This window comes from Beta vulgaris, chromosome 6 (assembly GCF_026745355.1).
Source record: "Beta vulgaris subsp. vulgaris cultivar EL10 chromosome 6, EL10.2, whole genome shotgun sequence".
In the NCBI taxonomy this organism is placed as follows: domain Eukaryota; kingdom Viridiplantae; phylum Streptophyta; class Magnoliopsida; order Caryophyllales; family Amaranthaceae; genus Beta; species Beta vulgaris.
The window spans coordinates 16,942,542-16,960,785 of record NC_079207.1 but is presented as its reverse complement, the minus strand read 5'-3'; the positions used below and the strand labels follow the sequence as shown (position 1 = coordinate 16,960,785).

General features: G+C 36.7%; 4 protein-coding genes across 8 annotated transcripts; all 4 read left to right on the top strand.

The window, feature by feature from the left end:
- The first annotated feature begins 670 nt into the window (after positions 1 to 670).
- LOC125494345 (uncharacterized) lies at positions 671 to 1,144 on the top strand. Its single transcript, XM_048637908.1, has one exon. It carries the CDS (start codon positions 671 to 673, stop codon positions 1,142 to 1,144), a length of 474 nt encoding a protein of 157 aa, XP_048493865.1.
- Positions 1,145 to 3,341: 2,197 nt separating this feature from the next.
- Positions 3,342 to 4,982, top strand: LOC104896028 (histone H3.3). Its single transcript, XM_010682705.4, has 3 exons — positions 3,342 to 3,497; positions 4,174 to 4,245; positions 4,340 to 4,982. Exons 2-3 carry the CDS (start codon positions 4,174 to 4,176, stop codon positions 4,676 to 4,678), a joined length of 411 nt encoding a protein of 136 aa, XP_010681007.1. The 5' UTR covers positions 3,342 to 3,497; the 3' UTR covers positions 4,679 to 4,982.
- Positions 4,983 to 9,673: 4,691 nt separating this feature from the next.
- LOC104896026 (pentatricopeptide repeat-containing protein At4g02750) lies at positions 9,674 to 12,152 on the top strand. The gene is made up of 2 exons (XM_010682698.4): positions 9,674 to 10,941; positions 11,188 to 12,152. The coding sequence occupies exons 1-2, from the start codon at positions 10,188 to 10,190 to the stop codon at positions 12,147 to 12,149; spliced, it is 1,716 nt and encodes a 571-aa protein (XP_010681000.2). The 5' UTR covers positions 9,674 to 10,187; the 3' UTR covers positions 12,150 to 12,152.
- A 29-nt stretch (positions 12,153 to 12,181) lies between these two features.
- Positions 12,182 to 16,625, top strand: LOC104896027 (putative WEB family protein At1g65010, chloroplastic). 5 transcript variants are annotated; one of them, XM_010682699.4, is made up of 2 exons: positions 12,182 to 13,026; positions 14,529 to 16,625. In XM_010682699.4, the coding sequence occupies exons 1-2, from the start codon at positions 12,997 to 12,999 to the stop codon at positions 16,365 to 16,367; spliced, it is 1,869 nt and encodes a 622-aa protein (XP_010681001.2). In that variant the 5' UTR covers positions 12,182 to 12,996; the 3' UTR covers positions 16,368 to 16,625. The 5 variants fall into 5 exon arrangements, with proteins under 5 accessions (XP_010681001.2, XP_010681002.2, XP_010681005.2 ...); XM_010682700.4 differs by having other exon boundaries at positions 12,183 to 13,026; positions 14,521 to 16,625; XM_010682703.4 differs by lacking the exon at positions 12,182 to 13,026 and adding an exon at positions 13,072 to 13,499 and having other exon boundaries at positions 14,521 to 16,625.
- The last annotated feature ends 1,619 nt before the right edge of the window (positions 16,626 to 18,244 follow it).

Genomic DNA, 18,244 nt, shown 5'->3' with positions numbered 1-18,244 from the left:
AGACACCAATTTTGCTATACTTTATTCACAATTTCAATTTTCTCTTCTTTTCCTATTATCATTTCTTTCATCACATTATTTTGCTTTAACTTACAATCTTTCAGAATTTTTTTTTCATAATTATGGATTCTAATTATCCTAATTATGTACCTAATCCTGGTAGAAGACGCAAAAATCGTCTAACAAATCCACAACAAAATACAAACCAAAACCCCATCAGTTACCAACAAAATCTTAATAATTACCCCCAAAATCCCACTAATTACCCACAAAATTCGGATAATTATCAGCAAAATCCACATAATTATCAGCAAAATCCCCCTAATTACCCACAAAATCCGCATAATTATCAGCAAAATCCCCCAAATTACCCACAATATTCAACTCAAAACTATTCTCAAATTGATCCCCAAAATTATCGCCAGCAACAACAAAATTCCCAATATAATTCCACCCCTGAGAGTTCCCATAACCCACAAAATTACATACAAAGTCAAGATTACGATGATGATAATGATAATGAAGAAGATGATGGTGAATTTGAAGTTCCATGCACGCAACAAACCTTCACTCAACTTTTGTCTGAACCAACACAATTTCAACCAACCAAGAACCCATTGAGAAAAAAATTTGGTGGAAAGCTGAAAAAGAAGCACTAGTTTCAGCATTCATGAATACAAGTGTAGACAGCATTGTTGGAACGCAGCAGAAAAAGGGTGCATTTTGGGGGAGAGTGATGGAAAAATTTGAGGCAGCTAGAGAAGCCAACCCTCATGAAATTCAATTCCGCACTATGGGCAGTATGAAGGGCCAATGGTTCAGAATGTTTGAAGCGGTGCAAAAGTGGTGTGCATGGTATGACAAGGCAGAGGCAAGAAAGAGGAGTGGCCAAAATGATGATGATGTGATCTCTGAAACTCATAAGATATTTAAAAGCACGGGAGGTAAATTTCACTTCTATGATGAATGGATTTTGATAAGGAAGTTCGATAAGTACCGTTCCATATTAAGTGACCCTTGTTACAAGATAACACGTGGACATCCATCGAATACGCCTCAAATGTCTAATTCTGTTGGTTCTGTAAGTAGTGGAAAGAGAACAAGGTCTGAAGATGGAGGCTCCAAGGAAAGGATAGTAAAATGAGAAATAGTGATGAACCATTATTTTTGAGTTCATGGTTAAGAGTAAAATTGTAAATGGTTTGTGAGAATGATGTGGAGGAGAGAGAAAAGAGGAGAGAGAAGGATGCACCATTTTTTTGGGTTCATTAATAAGAATGCTCTAAACGCCATCAAATACAACTACGAATCAAGCAAAGCACTATCAATTGAGTCAGATTCAAGAGAGATAGTAGAAGGATTGTATTGTCCCCAATTTTTATGATATACAAGATGCTTATTGAATGATAAGAAACTTATTTCCAAATCTATGACATCAGATATCTAAGGACTAATACACTTGTCGTGCACTTGCGCTCTAGTTGGTCCGCGTCAACTCTCTGACACACATCAAAGTTGCAGATTTTAAATTTTGTTTTTGCTTGGAAAACCTTCAAACTGACGCGTCCTGGAGGAATTTCTTCTTCAAATTATCCTGCTAAACCTGTTTTGCGGGTGTATCCGGCTTTTCTAATATTTTAAGGTCTTGACACCTATCGCTATAGTTTTGTTCATGGTTCACGATTAAGGGAAAAAGGGGGGGTCATCCTCATGAACCATTTTGTGGTTCATGGTTACAGATGCGATTTGAATCTCTGGGTTGTTGATCTAGAGCATGTTCTTTTAGCTTTTTTTGAACTTTTTAAATTTTATTTTTCTAAACTTTCCTCTTTACTTTTCATGTTCTTTTTTCTAAAACTTTCTTCTTTTTCTTCAAAGCAAATAGGCAAAAATAAGATGAAAAAAAACATATTCTTATGTAGGCGTGATATACAGCATGCATACCTCATTGTTGATCACATTATTGACCCACATCACCTAATACCTTGGGTATGTTTTTTCACCTTATATTTGATTATGTTATTTTATTTTTTTTTGAAACTTTTATGAACTTTTCTTATTTTTTTCCTGAACATTTTGAAGATTTCTTATTTTTTTTTTCCTAAATGTTTCTTATTTTTCTTGAACTTTTCTTAGTTTTCCTTAACTTTTCTTATTTTTTAGGTTTTTTTATTAACTTTTTTATTTTTGCAAAAACAAAAGAAGGTGTAGAGAATATATCTTACTATCTAGGACTATGGGAAAGGTCTACCGTATGCTATTTATCTCTCGAATAACCAAACTTAAGATTAAGGATTGTGGTAGCTGTTAGCTGCATAAGTATATGTTAGATGTCATATTAGCTATCAACTATCATATATTAGGTGTTAGAATACATTTTGTTGTATTTCATTAATAAATTCGATCATTGATAGAATATAAAATATTTTGTCTCTAGATGTGGTTTGTATAGATAGATTTCTAATTTAGATAGGTTTCCTAGAAATTGTTAGAACTATTATTAGATTGTATCCTATATATATATTTATGAATGGAAATTAGGGGAGTTTACCCAATCTAAATATTATATATCTTCCCCTCAAAAAAAAACAAAAAAATTATATATCTAAGGTAAGTTGGTTTAGATGAAAATAAAGTTATAAAATGTGAACAATAATATAAATACTATCATTAGCGAACTAATTTGTATTGAAGTGCTGTGATTGATAGGTCAAGCCTCACAGGTCCGAATCCCCCTTCTCCTTCTTTGTACTGCCTTCGTAGCTCATATAGATTAAAAACAAAAAAAATTTAATGAGCTAATTTGTACTTGTTATTAGTTCAATTTATACATGTCTCCACCCCAAGATGTCAATATTAGGAGATTTTGTCAAGTCAATTTACAATTAACCTCTACCCAAGCACGATCGAAAGTTTTATACAAGTTTAGTAATCTAAATATTCACATTGGACCCAAACTAATCGATAACTGATTTCCAAACTTAAACTCCTAATTTCCCGCAACCAAAAACCAATGCTTCCATTAACCGGCTAAAAGATAATAAAATTCTAAAGTAATAACCTACATCATATAAGGGTATATTCGTCAATACAAATTACAATCAATAACCCGTTCACCTAACCAACCATAAGAGATTTACTAAAAAAACCTCAAAAACGTGTTGCTTAGAATTTGTCAACCAATAGGAAACAAAAGATTAACCCCCCTTAATCCAAAGTAAATCCGTACATAAAATCTGAGCCGTATACTTCAATAGAGAAAACACAACTATTGATATTAAACACCGTTAGATCCTCCAACTGCAAGAGCACACGGATTACTAATATTAGCCGTTCGATTTCCACATCCTTAGCCGACTCCTTCAACATATATAATCCTCCTCATTCCCAGCTTTTTCAAACTTCTGCTATTTGTCTTCAACAAGAGAGAAAAAGTTAGAGAGAGAAATAAGAGTTTTAATTTATAGAAGAAGTTGAAGTGAACAAGTTTTGTCCAGGTACTTTTCTTCCGATCTCTTCATTATTATGATTTTACCTCGCTTTTAATTGGTAGATTTAGTTTTCAATGTTTGATTTGGTACCATTGGTTTGTGAATTAGTTTTTTTTTTTAATCGTCTTTGAATGTTTCTTTTGCGATTTAGTTTACATATGAAATCTGTGTTTTTTTTTTCAAATCTGGAAAGTTAAAATTAGGGTTTTTAGTCGTGAATTTGAATGCGATCGATTTGTCTCTCTCTTTTGTTGATTTCTCTTGATGTTTATGAATCTTGATTGCTTAGAAAGTTAGGGTTTTTTTTTTAAATTTCTGAAGCAAATCTTCATGTAATCTAACCTTAATGTTTTTTTTTTTTAAATTTCTACTCTTTGAAAAGTTGAGATTGAGTTTTAAATCGGAACAATTTAATTCTTTGAAAGTAATTATTTTGCATCCATTTCGATTTTGTTTTTCCGGCACAATCGCCAAATTGTTACAAATTAGGGTTTTCTTCGCTCCTGAAACAAATTCTATGTGGTTGAGAATGTCGTTTCTGTATTAAAAAACGGTTTTTACGTGATTAGGGTTTGATAGAATTCCAATGAAGTGAGTACTTTGGGATTTATTTTATGTATTGATTTCAATTTGTTGATTTGATTTGAATAATTGTGAGATTAATGTTTTGTGTTTGTTCCAGATGGCCCGTACCAAGCAAACCGCCCGTAAGAGTACTGGAGGAAAGGCTCCCAGGAAGCAGCTTGCTACCAAGGTTTGAATCAATCAATTTCATTATCTCTTCGGCTCGTCGAAATACCCAATTGTTTCCAATTTGTCTAACTTGTGAGTGAATTTGGTTATTGTAGGCTGCTCGTAAGTCTGCCCCAACTACTGGAGGAGTGAAGAAGCCTCACCGTTACCGTCCTGGAACCGTGGCACTTCGTGAAATTAGGAAGTACCAGAAGAGCACAGAGCTCCTGATCCGAAAGCTGCCATTCCAGAGGTTAGTTCGTGAAATTGCTCAGGACTTCAAGACCGATCTCCGTTTCCAGAGCCACGCTGTGTTGGCCCTTCAAGAGGCTGCTGAGGCTTACCTTGTGGGTCTTTTTGAGGACACTAACCTTTGCGCCATCCACGCCAAGCGTGTCACCATTATGCCTAAGGATATTCAGCTTGCTCGCAGAATCAGGGGTGAACGTGCTTAAGTTATTAAGTTGATGGTCGTTTGTTATTGTTATTACAACAACTATAATATTAGTAGTTTGATGTTTTTGTTTAGGTTTAATTCAGGACTAATAGGGGTTGTTTTTTGTTGGGGATGATGGTATTCAGGCTGATTGTGTAGTTAAAGTTGCATTGGTGGTGTTTTTGAGATGAAAGGAACTCAATTCTGATATATTTTGGGTATGGTTGTTTATGTTGATTTCCGTTTTTGTGGATGTCATACTGATTTTGTGTGGAACATTCATCAAATGTAGTTGATATATATTCAGTTTAATTTGTGTTGAACTTAATTTGATACTTGATTCTTATGGGTTTATTCGAGTTCAATAATTTGCTTCTGTGGTCTTTGATATTGCGGCAAGTAATGGCTTGAGCAAATTCGATATTCCATTGGAATAACGTGGAGGTGGAATTCTCTGTAGTTTAAGAGAACCTGTCAAACACTTTAATTGAATAGATGTTCTTGTGTTGGTTGAGTTATAAACGTGTAATGCGGTACTTCATTGCTACTTAACAGGTTAGCGGAAGGGAATTTTTGTTCAAAGGGTTTATTGGAGTTAATCATTTGCTACTGTAGTTATCGATATTGCGGCAAGCAGTATCCTGAGCAGATTCGATATTACATTGGATTAACGTGGAATTCTCTGTAGTTCAAGAAAACCTGGCAAACTTAATAGATGCTATATTGACTTTGTCCACTAATTGTTATTTATACATAAGAAAAAATATAGTCATGTGGGATTTTGTTTGATTCGTCACGGTATACACCTTTCAAATATATATTTTTTACAATTTTTACTTTTATACAATTGGAGATATTATCGGTCAAAGTTGTGCCTCGGCAAATGTGAAAAGTCCAATGTTACATCTAAAAAAAACGGAGGGAGTATTATTTATACTAAAAAAGATGAAGAGATAGAAGTAAAATTAGTATCAATTAACATGTTATTAAGAAGTAAATGATTGAATCATCTTTCAATGAAAGGGATGTGAAATGCATTCTTAGCACCCCTTTGAGTTCTCTTATTGATAAGGATGAAATCACGTGGGCCTTCACAAAGGATGCTTGCTACTCCGTTAAAACTGCATATATGATTGGCAAGGGTGGGAATCTTGATAATTTTCATCAAGCATGGGTTGATTTATGGAGCATGGAAGTGAGCCCAAAAGTAAGGAATTTTTTATGGCGCATGTGTTCTAATACCCTCCCAGTTCGAGACCTTCTCAAAACCCGACATATGGTTGATGAAAGCCCATGCCCACGTGGATGTGGTGGAACTGAATCTCAGGTTCACGCTATCTTCTCCTGTCCTCATATTATGGATCTCTGGAAGGATTGTGGTTGTGACGAGCTACGGAGTTGGTCGTTGGATGGGTCGATGTGTGACATTCTGCTTAGATGGCGTGAAGTGGACAGTAAGATGCGGATTAAAGGTGCATTCATGGCCTGGTGTATATGGGGCGATCGGAACTCATTAATCTTTAGCAACAAACTAACCCCCCACAATGTGTTGCTTGCTCGGGTTGCTTGCTGGGTTGAAGATCACGCTGCATATGCACAAAAGATTTATCATGCCCCATCGCAGCCTATGGTGAGGAGCTCAAGTGTTTGGGTTGCCCCCCCCTTTGAATGTGATCAAACTAAATGTTGATGCTTCTATGGCTACTGAAGGTTGGGTTGGCCTCGGCACTGTTGCTCGAGACTCGAATGGGCACGTCATTTTTGCTGCTTCTCGTCGAATTCGGGCGGCGCATTGGTCGGTTGAAGTGGCGGAGGCAAAGGCGATTGATATGGCCTTGCGGTTGGGCAAGCGGTATGGTTTAAAAGATATTATTGTTGAATCGGACTGTCAAACGGTGATCTCCCGGCTATCTAAGCATGCTATTTTTCTCTCGGATCTTGATCTTGTGCTTCATAGTATTCTCTCTTCTAGTGTCGATTTTAACTCCATTAGTTGGTCTCATGTTAAACGAGACGGTAATTGTGTAGCTCATAATTTAGCGAAGCTCATTCCTTTTGGGTTTGAACAAGTTTGGGAGAACCACTCACCTTTGGAGGTGGCTCCTTATGTTTTGATGGATTCTTTATCAATGGAGTAATGATCGACTGCTTTTCCCCTCAAAAAAAAAAAAAAAAAAAGAAGTAAATGAAAATATTAAGGCCTTTTAATCCCATGAGTTACATTCCACAAGCATTTTCAAAACCTAAACTCCAATGCAATTTTTATACCACAGAGAATTGCACTAGCTGCAAGGCATTTGGTTTCTAGTGTATGGGTGATAATCAGTCTGGTCTGTTCGCAAACGTTTCAGAATCGGTTTAGTGAAAGCTCGACTTATGGTGGCTCATTAAGAGGTGGCAAACAAGTCATATAGGTCGGGTGCGGGTCAGTTCATAATGGGTCTGATTATAATAGGGATAACTTTGTGTTCAGGTCAGGTATGAGTCTATCTCGGGTGCAGGAGATTTTGGGTTGGATTGGGTCGGGTTAAGTCCAATTGGATGAAGTCAATTTTCAATCTCGCAAAATAAATAAAACACATATAAGACTAATGAAAGTAAGTTAAACAATTATGGATAGTGGCTAAATCATATATAGTATTTTATGACACATTTTTCCTTAAATTTGTTTTAAAAGTAACTAATATGACGACTTCTCGGGTCGGGTTCGGGTTCAGGTCATCATTTGTCGGGTCACTTCGGGTCAGGTATTTATATTCGGGTTCAGGTCATATTCAAGTCTATTTCCTTCGAGTCGGGTTATTTCGACTTTCAGTTCTATTTCAGGTCATTATTTTTAGGGTGGAGAAACGGGTCTCGTCACAGATATGTCGGGTCGGGTCAACGGGTACGTGTCTGTTTTGAGGCTGTACTCCAAATGGTGGAGCAAATGGTGAAACGGATGGTGGAGTAGATAGTTGAGTAGTGGGCTATGAAAGTGCCACATTCGACATTACGAGGCAATGACATTTCTGCACATTTAAGATATTTTTCGCATGAATGCTGCCTCTTGTCAGGGGTAGGCACAAATGTCTGACTCGAGTTCCTAGGAGGTGGAACACAAAAAGCCACCCATATCTAACATTGATGCCTCCAAATCGTAATGCCTCGAATGGTCTGACTTCTCTACAAAAGCCATAAAAGGGTGTCTTTGTTACGTACCGTAGTGAACTCACCCTTAACTTGCTTCTCCTTTGTTATAACGGATGTGATATAACAAATATTGAATGCAGAATAGCAATGAAGAATACACAGATTTATGTAGTTCACCAACGGTGTGTTGGCTACATCCACGAGCAGAGAAAGTGATTGTGTTTATTGATCTTGAGGAAATCTAGATTACAGATGTGTATAATACATTAATGACGACTTAAAACAAATTTGGTTAAAAATATATTATAAGCCAACTCGAAAAAGGTGTCTCCGCGTCCAAAATCCCACCACCCGATCGGGTCGAGCGTTCATTTTCTTCCAACCCATGATTCGTCTCGGGCCCGATCGGGCGCTGGTCGCCTGGTCGTAATTTGATGACCATGCCCGATTGGGCTCCTTGATTTTACCCCTATGCTGAGACGATCAACCTCGCCCGGTCTGGAGAACCTGCCCGACCTGACCGGGCGGGCCTGTGATAACTCTTTTGACGATATTCAAGACACAATTTGTAACGGCGCGACTTTCATACATCCTTATTAGGTTAATTAATTAAGATAAGCAGCGGAAGACTTAGCTTAGTCGATGTGTTACCGCCGTACTTTCCGTTTAGGGAAAATACAAGGTGACAATTAACTTTATTATTTATTGACTTTACTCTGATTCTCCACTTATTAAAGAAACACCATAATAATTGAAAAACATTTTTTAGAAACTACAACAAAGTTTCCTTTGTAAATTGGACAACATAAAATTGAAAAATGTTTAGAAAACCTGTTACAATTTAAAAAAAATTATAAATCCAAAACTCAACGCTTTCGCGGAGCAACAACCAAAGTGAATCAAGAGCACTGCCGCTCATCCAGAGAACAAAAATAAAGTTTAAACTATTAAGACTAATTATTACAATGTGGGACGTCATCGCCTCAAAAGAAACGTAAAACAATCATAACCGAACTCTTAGCACGTAACTGCTTTTATCTTGGGAACAATGCTCCAGAACCTCAACCTGAAACTATTGCAACACTGCCACCCACCAAGTGACATGCTATAATTGTGATAAAACAAAACATAGACAGACACATCATCACAACACTGAGTACTAACCCATAAAACATTCTTAACACATGCTTTAGTGTCTATGACTCTCACGTAACCAATATGTTCACCTCGTTCATAACCACATCATAACAGCGTAGCATCATTTACATTATTCATCATGTTCCATGACTTTTAAGTTCTTTCAGAAATCATAGCAGAGTCGTTACATCATCATAGTTCTTTCATATTAAAGTAGAAGACACATTTATATATCATCAGAAATTAATAAAACATATAGTTTGAATAATACAGGATATCATAAATCATTATCATGACGTTATCCCCCATCGGGAGGTGACATATAATGCCATAGTGCGGGTGCCACCGAGGACGTTGTCCCCCATCAAAAGGTGGCGTTGCCGCCAGAAGGTATGTGCATGACCCGACACAACATAATACTTTCTTACTTAACTCTATCATGTTCCGTTTCTTTCGCATATCATAGTAACATTGCATAATCGTAACCGTAATCATAAGCGTAATCTTAGATGAAGTATAGTCATAGTCATAAATCATAATCATATTATTATATCATATTATACGCTTCATCGTTGTCTTTTATGATTATGCTATATGTAGTCCTTAGGATTGCATATAAAATATAAATACGTTGCTTAAAGTGGAAATTATTTGTAAACTTATGACAAAAGTTTACATTAATTTATGTAAGAAATGATTGGTTAATGCTTGTTTTTTTTTTTTTTTTTTTTTTTTTTTTTTTTCCATTTTAGCTTTTTATATGCAGCCTTTGAGACTTCATTTAGCTTTTTATTTTTTTAAAAAAAGTCTTACAATAATGTTTTGTATAAGTCGATTTTACTCGAGACGCGCTAAAATTTAAGAACCTAATCAGTAACAAATTCCTCATATTTCAATTGAATAAGTTCACAGATTATTGGACGGCTTTTGGTTTGTAGGTAACATAAATTATTTGAAAGCATGGAAGAAAAGTTAGATCCACAAAAAATTAGTTCCTTAAGAAATAAGAAGAGTAGAAAGGTTATTGAAACCAAATTTTCCTAACACAAAAAACCAGTCCTTAACTCCTTATTGGTAGGGGGGAAGTATTAGAAATGAACGCTAGAATTGATATAGAGTTACAGGGACTCAGAAAACACTATTCTAATATTCTTACTAAATGCTATGAAATGCTGGTTCAATCAACCCATCATTTTTGTTGCTAAATGCTATGAAATGCTTGCTTTTCTGCCACTTTTGGACAACCTTCTATTAGCGCAATGCAGTGCTTAATCCGGCTAGTCTCGTGCCTTCGTCATACGCTGCACCAACGTAACTTGTATTCAACTCAACATGTCTATGATTGTAATACCAAGATTACCGCTCTTTTCAGAGCAGGGAACATTGAGGCTGCCCGCCAACTGTTCGATAAAATGCCTACCAGAGATATTGTCACCTGGAATGCTCTCCTTACTGGGTACTGGCAAAATGGTTTTTTTCCTGAATCAAAGAAAGTTTTTGAGTCAATGCCAGAACGAAATGTTGTGTCTTGGAATTCTATGGTAGCAGGTTGCATTGAAAATGATATGATTGATGAGGGGTTTCAGTATTTTGGCATGATACCCAAAAAAAATGTGGCTTCATGGAATGCAATGATATCAGGTTTTGTGAAGTATGGTAAGGTAGAGGAGGCAATTCGGCTATTTAGGAAGATGCCATACAGGAATGTCGTATCGTTTACGTCTATGCTTGATGGGTATCTTCAGAAAGGGATGGTTGGAGAAGCAAGGGATTTGTTTGATCAAATTCCTCAAAAGAATAGTGTTACTTGGACTGTGATGATCAGTGGGTATGTTGAGAATGCAATGTTTTTAGAAGCTCGGGATTTGTTTGAGCAGATGCCAAATAAGAGCATTGTTGCAACGACTGCAATGGTCACAGGATATTGTAAAGAGGGAAAGATGGAGGACGCCAGGGTTTTGTTTGATCAGCTTTCGCAAAAAGATCATGTTGCTTGGAATGCTTTGATCACAGGTATGCAATCTGCCTTTACTATATTCAACTGCAGCTTGGACTCTTTGTTGCTTGTTTGTTTGTATTCATATTTGGACTTGAGTTAACCTCTATATAATTAACTTGTCCTGTTTATAGACAATCTAAACCTTCTGCAAACTGCTGGTATCGAAAGAAATGTCTTGTTACCTTTGAGTTTTTCAAGTGAATTTCTTGGCATTTTAAGGTGCTGATAACTGATCACAGAAACTTTTATCTTCACTGAAGGCTATACTCAAAATGGAAATGGAGAGGATGCTCTGAAGTTATTCTCGGAGATGTTTAGACTTGGTGTTCAACCTGATAAGGCAACCTTCGTATCTATCCTGACAGCTTGCTCCTTTCTGACATCCTTAAAAGAAGGTAGGCAAACTCACTCGCTCGCTGTCAAGTCTGGATTTGGGTTAAACCTATCTGTTTGCAATGCCTTGTTGTCCATGTACAGCAAGTGTGGTGGTGTTGTGGATTCAAAATTGGCTTTTACGGAAATTTGCAGTCCGGATGTTGTTTCGTGGAATACCATTATTGCTGGATTTGCACAGCATGGTCTCTATGAGAAAACCTGCGCACTCTTCAATGAGATGCGTGCAAATGGCTTCGCTCCTGATGGAATAACGTTTCTTTGTATGCTGTCTGCTTGTGGTCATAGTGGCAAAATAAACGATAGTATGGCTTGGTTTGAGTCAATGGTGAAGGAATATGGAATCTCTCCCAGGTCTGAACATTATGCCTGTTTGGTTGATATATTATGTAGAAAGGGCCAATTGGAGAAAGCCTACGAAATTATTCTAGAAATGCCAATTGGAGGAGATTGTGGTATATGGGGAGCTCTTCTTGCAGCTTGCCATGTTTACTTGAATGCAGAACTTGGGGAGTTAGCTGCAAAGAAAATATTGGAGTTGGATCCTCACAATTCCGGGGCTTATGTGATGTTATCAAATATATATGCTAGATGTGGTATGTGGAAGGAGGTTGCCAAGGTAAGGTGTTCAATGAAAGAGCAGGGTGTTAAGAAGCAGAGTGCATATAGCTGGATAGAACTTGGTGATGAAGTGCACATTTTTGTGGGTTGGGGTGTTTCTCATCCAGAGATTGATAAAATTTTGTCAAATCTAAAGCAATTCAGCTTTCATTTAAAGACTGCAGAAGATGTTGCGGACTTGCTTTCGGAAGTTACCTGTTTTGGCTAGTTTTCCCTTTCATAAATGTGGAAAAAAGCAATCTACTACGTATAAGGCATGCTGAAGTCTATCTATAATGTTGTTCAAAGAATTGGTTGATGTCTGTTATAGCTTTCATGGGACTCGTGGAACATATTAATAGATAATTTTGGATGGCGAAAATGCGAGTGAGGGATTAACATTGGTTCCCTATCAGCAGTTGAAATCTTGTATTGGTGCATCTGCAGCTTCTTGAGGAACTTTTATGTTTGCTTTATAGAAATCACACGCTCCGTACAAGGGGGTGCATCAAGTTGAGGTTAGCTGATTCTCTGTTGCTGAGAGCATTGACGAAATCAAAATTATGTGCCAAATTAGGACCCTCCAGGACCAGAAGTGCTAACTCAGAAGTGTTCAACACTGTCTGGGTATGACGAGCAAATTTTGTGTTTTCCTAATATTTTTCAAGGATCTTTACCCAAGTATCACATGCATTTGAGATGTTCTATATGTGCTAGACACGGGTTCGGCAAGCCACATGGATATATGGCCTAACAAAGTGCAGAGTCTGTTATCTTTGAGCACTCCTTTACTCTAGTACTTTGAGAGTGATTGCTCCAAGGGTCCTGGTACAGTGGTACTTCTGTAGTCAAAACTGTGATCTTAATTGGTTATAACATGTCCGTAATTTGATCAAAATGCTGGATCTTTATATAAACTCGGCACAGTGACTGACAAATTAGACGGTAAAATGAGTAATGGACTGCTAAAAGGAGCTATTTTGACACTCAGCACTATTCTCTGACAACCATTTTCAGCATGGTGACTGCCAAATCAGGCGTCTGATGAATCATCAAATTCGACTCCGTGAAGGGATATGAACTTGAAGCTTAGGAGATATAATCTGGTAAGCACTATTTAAGGATTTTTTTGTGTCTTCATCTCTTGAAAATTAATAAATGTGTGATATTCTTTGTATGTTCCATGAAGGCCCAATTTCAAATCTTTAGAAGTTTTGCGGTTATCCATAATCATATTTTAGTTCTTATTAATAATTAATCAATTATGAATTATTGTGGGCGTGATCTGCTGACATTTCAAGGGAATGCAAATACAAGCAGTACAAGACAAGTAGCTCATGACATCATAGTCGACTAACTAACTAATCCATTTCTTTTATTTTCTTAAATACCCATCCGTCGTACAATGCTGATTTGAGACCATGTCAAATTGTTGAATTCTAATTATGTGATCAAATATTTAATTTTACATGGGTTTTCGTCCAATCTAAAGTATGTCAAAGTAATGCAATCTGATTACAGTTTACAAGTATTTTCATATTCCGTCAGGGAGGCTCATGGTTATCTCATGCATTCCAACGTGAGTTCCTTTTTAGACTTTTGCAACATTGCGTTCAAGTTAATTAGAATATAATTTTATCTCATGATTTAATCTATTATCTTTATGTGATGATCATTGGTGCCCAATAAAATTTTGAACCCCTCTTTTTTTTTTTTTTTTAAAATTTATATCATGCACTTGAGAGCACGAAGAATGTCGCCACAACCATAACGCCCCAAGGCATAAAGCCGATCTCTAGCGTGCACTTGTCGTGCACATGACGGGGTGGTGAAGGAGCACATGCATGATATAATCTTCATTCTTAATATTAAGTATCTCCCTAAATTGGTATTAATCTTGAGGTAATTTTTTTATGGCAAGTAAAGCCTCCATGTTTGGTTAATATTTTCAATGGTTATAAGTGGGAGATCATTTCTTTGTTTAGCAGTGTTCTATATTTTAAGCCCTCCCAGATTTGTTCTCATCCCTATCATTTGTTTTCTTAATATAGAAGATTCATATTACCTTAGATTTTTCCTAAATTTTAGATTATGACCTTGTTAAATATGTATCCTTTATTCCTCTATCCCCCTCTTTTGACCGATCTGATTCTCCTCTCAACGAGGACTAAAAAACCAAAAAAAAAAAAAAAAAAAAAAAAAATCTGGGTGGTGGCTTGGGCTTGTTCATTTCTCAGGCTCTACTCAATTTGATTCGAGCTACAATTGGGGGTTATTATTTTGTGTTCTCAGTATTGATATATTGCATCTCCCCATTTGAATTTACTACGTCAATATTCTTTATATTGACTTTTCCAATTTAATATTAGAATAAAATAAAGAGAAAAATAAAATATTGAGAAGCCTTTTGTTGTTGGAACTTTATCCCAAACTTGCCAAGAACTCAAAGGTGGTCAATCCTCCCAGGTATATTCTAACTGCATGGCGTGTTAATATATTTTCTGTTTCTCTTATTGAGTTTGAGCTTATATTGTCTTGAGTTCTAAGAGAATGTTGATTTTCTACAATCCTTTCGAAGAATAAAATTGTCAGTGGTTCAGAGATGCAGGCTCAGATGACGAGGCATGAAGACATCGAGGAGGAGCTCAATGAGGTGAAGGCCCAATTGAGCTTTATGGAGAGGGAAAGAGACCGCGCTTTTAATGAGGTTAGAGAAATCAAGCAGCAGATGAATAATGCTGAGTTAAACGACATGAAGGAAGCCCTTCAAGATTCGAACAGAGAGCTAGAGACGAAGGAAAAGACCATTGAGTCGCTGAGATCTGAGGTTGAGAAGCTGAAGCAACTGGAGATAATGTTGAATGAAAAGGAAGCTTCACTGCAGACGGTGAAAGAAGAGATAAGTGGTTTTAAATCCTCTTTAGCAGATACAGAGGACTCGTTATCTGATAGCAGAAAAAAGGTGGAAGAGTTGGAAGTTGAAGTGGGTAGAAGGAGAGAAGCCGAAGCAAAACTGTCCGAGTCATTTGCTCAACAAACAAGTCAGATTGAGCAGTCCTCTATCTTGCTAGAGAAATCAAAGCTTCAAATCAATTCACTTGAAGAGAAAATGCAAGAGTTGGTGGAGGAAAGTGAAAGGAAAGAGAGAGAGGCAAAGGAAGAGATAGAGAGGCTTAAGGAAGAGGTTATGGTACACAAAGAAAATGCTACTCGTAGTAATGAGGGCAATAAACCTGTGTCACTAGAAACTAGAGATTTGTTGGATGAGATTGATGTTTTGAAGAACGAGTTGAAGCAGGCTATGGAAGCAGAAGACAATAGCAAGAAGGCCATGGATGACCTCGCAGTAGCCTTAAAAGAAGTAGCCTCAGAATCTAACCTGGCTAAGGAACAGCTCACGTCCACAGAACAGCAGCTTGAAGTAGTGAAAGAAGAAGCAGCCAATTTGAAGAAGTTAGTTAAGAGTACCGAAGAGACATATGAAGGGCTCTTGAAGGAATCAAAGAAAGAGAATGATCGGCTGAAAAACACGGTTGACAGGCTAAGATTAGAGGCAGAGGAGTCTCTTGTGTCTTTCAATGAAAGAGAAATGCAATTTGTCAAGTGTATAAAGAAGACTGAGGATGAGAAAACTATTATCCAAGAGGAATGCAATAACCTGGCAAAGTCGCTGAGGGAGGCTGAAGATATTAGCGAAAAATCAAAGGAAGAGAATAAGAAGTTAAGAGATATACTTAAGCAAGCTCTGAATGAAGCTAATGTGGCTAAAGAGGCCTCTAGTCTTGCTAGAGCTGAGAACTCTTATCTTAAGGACTCCCTTACTGAAAAGGATAAAGCCCTTGTTACTCTCGCTCAGGAAACTGAGCGCCTTCGTATTAATGAGGCCGAGGCAAATGATACTATCAAGGAAATGAAGCGAGTAATCAAATCAGGATCTAAAAAGGAAAACAAAGAACAGAAGAAGGAGAGGGATAGCAAAGAGCTGAAAAAGGTGCCAAAGAAAGAAAATGTAGCAGAAAACACAGAAAAGGACCCGAAAGAATACAGGAGATTGAGTAATACATTCAGTTTTGATCTCAATCAACTTTGGCCTCACATTCCTAGTATGACTTGTAAGTCAGGGAAAGATTTTGAAGAGGATCCTGAGGAGGATGATGACCTTGGGGGTTCAATATTTGACCTTGTACAATCCCCGGTGAAGGATATATCCGCCTATCACCGGAGAACTGCATCAGCTTGCAGTAGTGAAGATAATCTTAATTTTGATAATTTTGATGAGGATGCACAATTTGATGATATGGAGATTGATAGGACCTCCCAAGGGAAGAGGAAAGCGCTGTTAAGGAGGTTTGGTGACCTCTTGAGGAGGAAGAATTCTCATCCTCCAAAGGACTTACCTCACCCACCTAAAGAAGTAGCACACTCACCAAAGGAAGTACCGGCATAATAGCTTGATCCTTTGTATCGTTTGTATCTCTGATAAATTCACAAAATTGCATGTAGTTTCAGTGTCTGTTTATGCACGTTAGATTTTACCCCGTTTCTCTGGTAGTGGTAGGAGAAAAATGCACATCCGGTAGTTTCAGAAGCATATTAAATTCAATACCCTGTAATATACTCCATCATGGAAATACCTCTATCTCATAATAATTGGCTAGTTCAGGGTTCTTTTGTTTATTCTTATATATCTTCTACTTTAAATCAACTGTTTACTACTCCTATGCATGTTTTCAAATGTTTTGCAGAATTTCGCACCTGCATTTTGACATCAACCAATTACAAAACCCAGCACCGTTGTCAATATATTGAGCTTGATATGATGCTCCCCCGTCTCGCAAGCTTTTTGGAAAATGAAAAAATAGTGACAAAGAAGTGGGTACACAAATTAATTGGGACAACTTAAAAAGCAAACAGCGCAAATAATTGGGACAAATTTGAGAATTATGTGGGAGTCCAATAGTTGGAGCTCTCATCAAATCTCATGGTCGGGAGTTAGACTTTCATGAACTTTTCATATTTGGGGTGTTTGTGTGGATATCTGCTTCTGGTATAAATCCCCAATTTTCACTCTCTAAAAGTTTCCTTATGAGGTGGAATTTGCAAATAAACTATCAAGTTTGTGCACGTATTTGGGTGGCGGGCATCTTTTATAAGCTCCAGCTAACAGAAGTATCCACTTAGCTAGTCACTGGGCATTCACCCGAAGAAAAGAAAGGAAAATTCATGATTTTGGTTGAATCTTCTACGCAAAAGATTGAAATGCTTATCATTCCAAATTGAAATATTAACAATAAATTTCAGTTGCATCTTTGGAGTGAATTTCTCTATTCAATTCATGTTTTTCTCCAAGTGCAGAATTGAGATAAAATTATTAGCAACTTTGATAGAGAAAGATAAACTCGTTGACAAATCTGGACCTACAGGAATCGTAACACGGTTACAGAATGTTTCAGTGATTTACACAAAGAAGCAAGTAAAAAAGGAACTATGCAGGGTGTCCAAAACCTTTTTGTTTCACTCCTTGCACAGCAAAAACGATGTAAATCATCAACAAATTTATCAATGCAAAACAATAGTCTCAGAGATTTAAGCTCAAAGACATACAATGATACAACTTGAAATATTGTATCTTGTATATTAGCAGCTCCTACATTGTCCTATGAACTCCTTTTAACTTTAACTTTCCTCTCTTGTTACTTTAAAGTTTAAACTCTCTTTGTATTGAATTTTCCTTTGACTTGTCTCTATTGCACCTCCGTTTTTAGTAGTTGTACTCGAAGAAATTGAAATGGTAATACGATTGTCAATACATAACTTTAAGCATTAATACTTTCAAATATGGACAAATAGAAATTGTAAAAAGTTAATCTTATGAAAATGAATATTGAAAAGAATAGTGAATAGTGAATAGTGTTAGAACTTAGGAGTAAAACATAATAATACTATATTTTTTACACCTAACTTAGGTAAATCACTTTTGGACTACAGTTTACTACTTACTAGTACTAGTCTACTAAGAGCATAATATATATAGGCTTAACCTCAAGGGATATTTGCGTAAGCAAAGCTGTCTTTTAGTTGGCAAAATTTTAGTTATTTCAAATTTTAGTTCTACCTACTTTTGCTTTATTCCCCGTTTATACAAAATTAACATTGAGAGAAGGTAAGATAATCTCACCCACAAAGTACCTCTAGTTGGGTTTCATCCCACAACCTCATTGTGAGATACAAACCTTACTATTAAACCAAGTACTACTTGTTGTATTTAAAGGTTTTCAAGGCTTGAATGAAGAACAAGATATGAACAAATATATATTAAGAACG

Coding starts and splice junctions, on each gene's coding strand:
- LOC125494345 (XM_048637908.1), top strand. CDS start 671: ATGAATACAAGTGTAGACAGCATTGTTGGAACGCAGCAGAAAAAGGGT.
- LOC104896028 (XM_010682705.4), top strand. CDS start 4,174: ATGGCCCGTACCAAGCAAACCGCCCGTAAGAGTACTGGAGGAAAGGCT. Junction 4,246..4,339: donor GGAAGCAGCTTGCTACCAAG/GTTTGAATCAAT, acceptor TGGTTATTGTAG/GCTGCTCGTAAGTCTGCCCC.
- LOC104896026 (XM_010682698.4), top strand. CDS start 10,188: ATGCAGTGCTTAATCCGGCTAGTCTCGTGCCTTCGTCATACGCTGCAC. Junction 10,942..11,187: donor TTGGAATGCTTTGATCACAG/GTATGCAATCTG, acceptor TCTTCACTGAAG/GCTATACTCAAAATGGAAAT.
- LOC104896027 (XM_010682699.4), top strand. CDS start 12,997: ATGAACTTGAAGCTTAGGAGATATAATCTG. Junction 13,027..14,528: donor AGCTTAGGAGATATAATCTG/GTAAGCACTATT, acceptor TCAGAGATGCAG/GCTCAGATGACGAGGCATGA.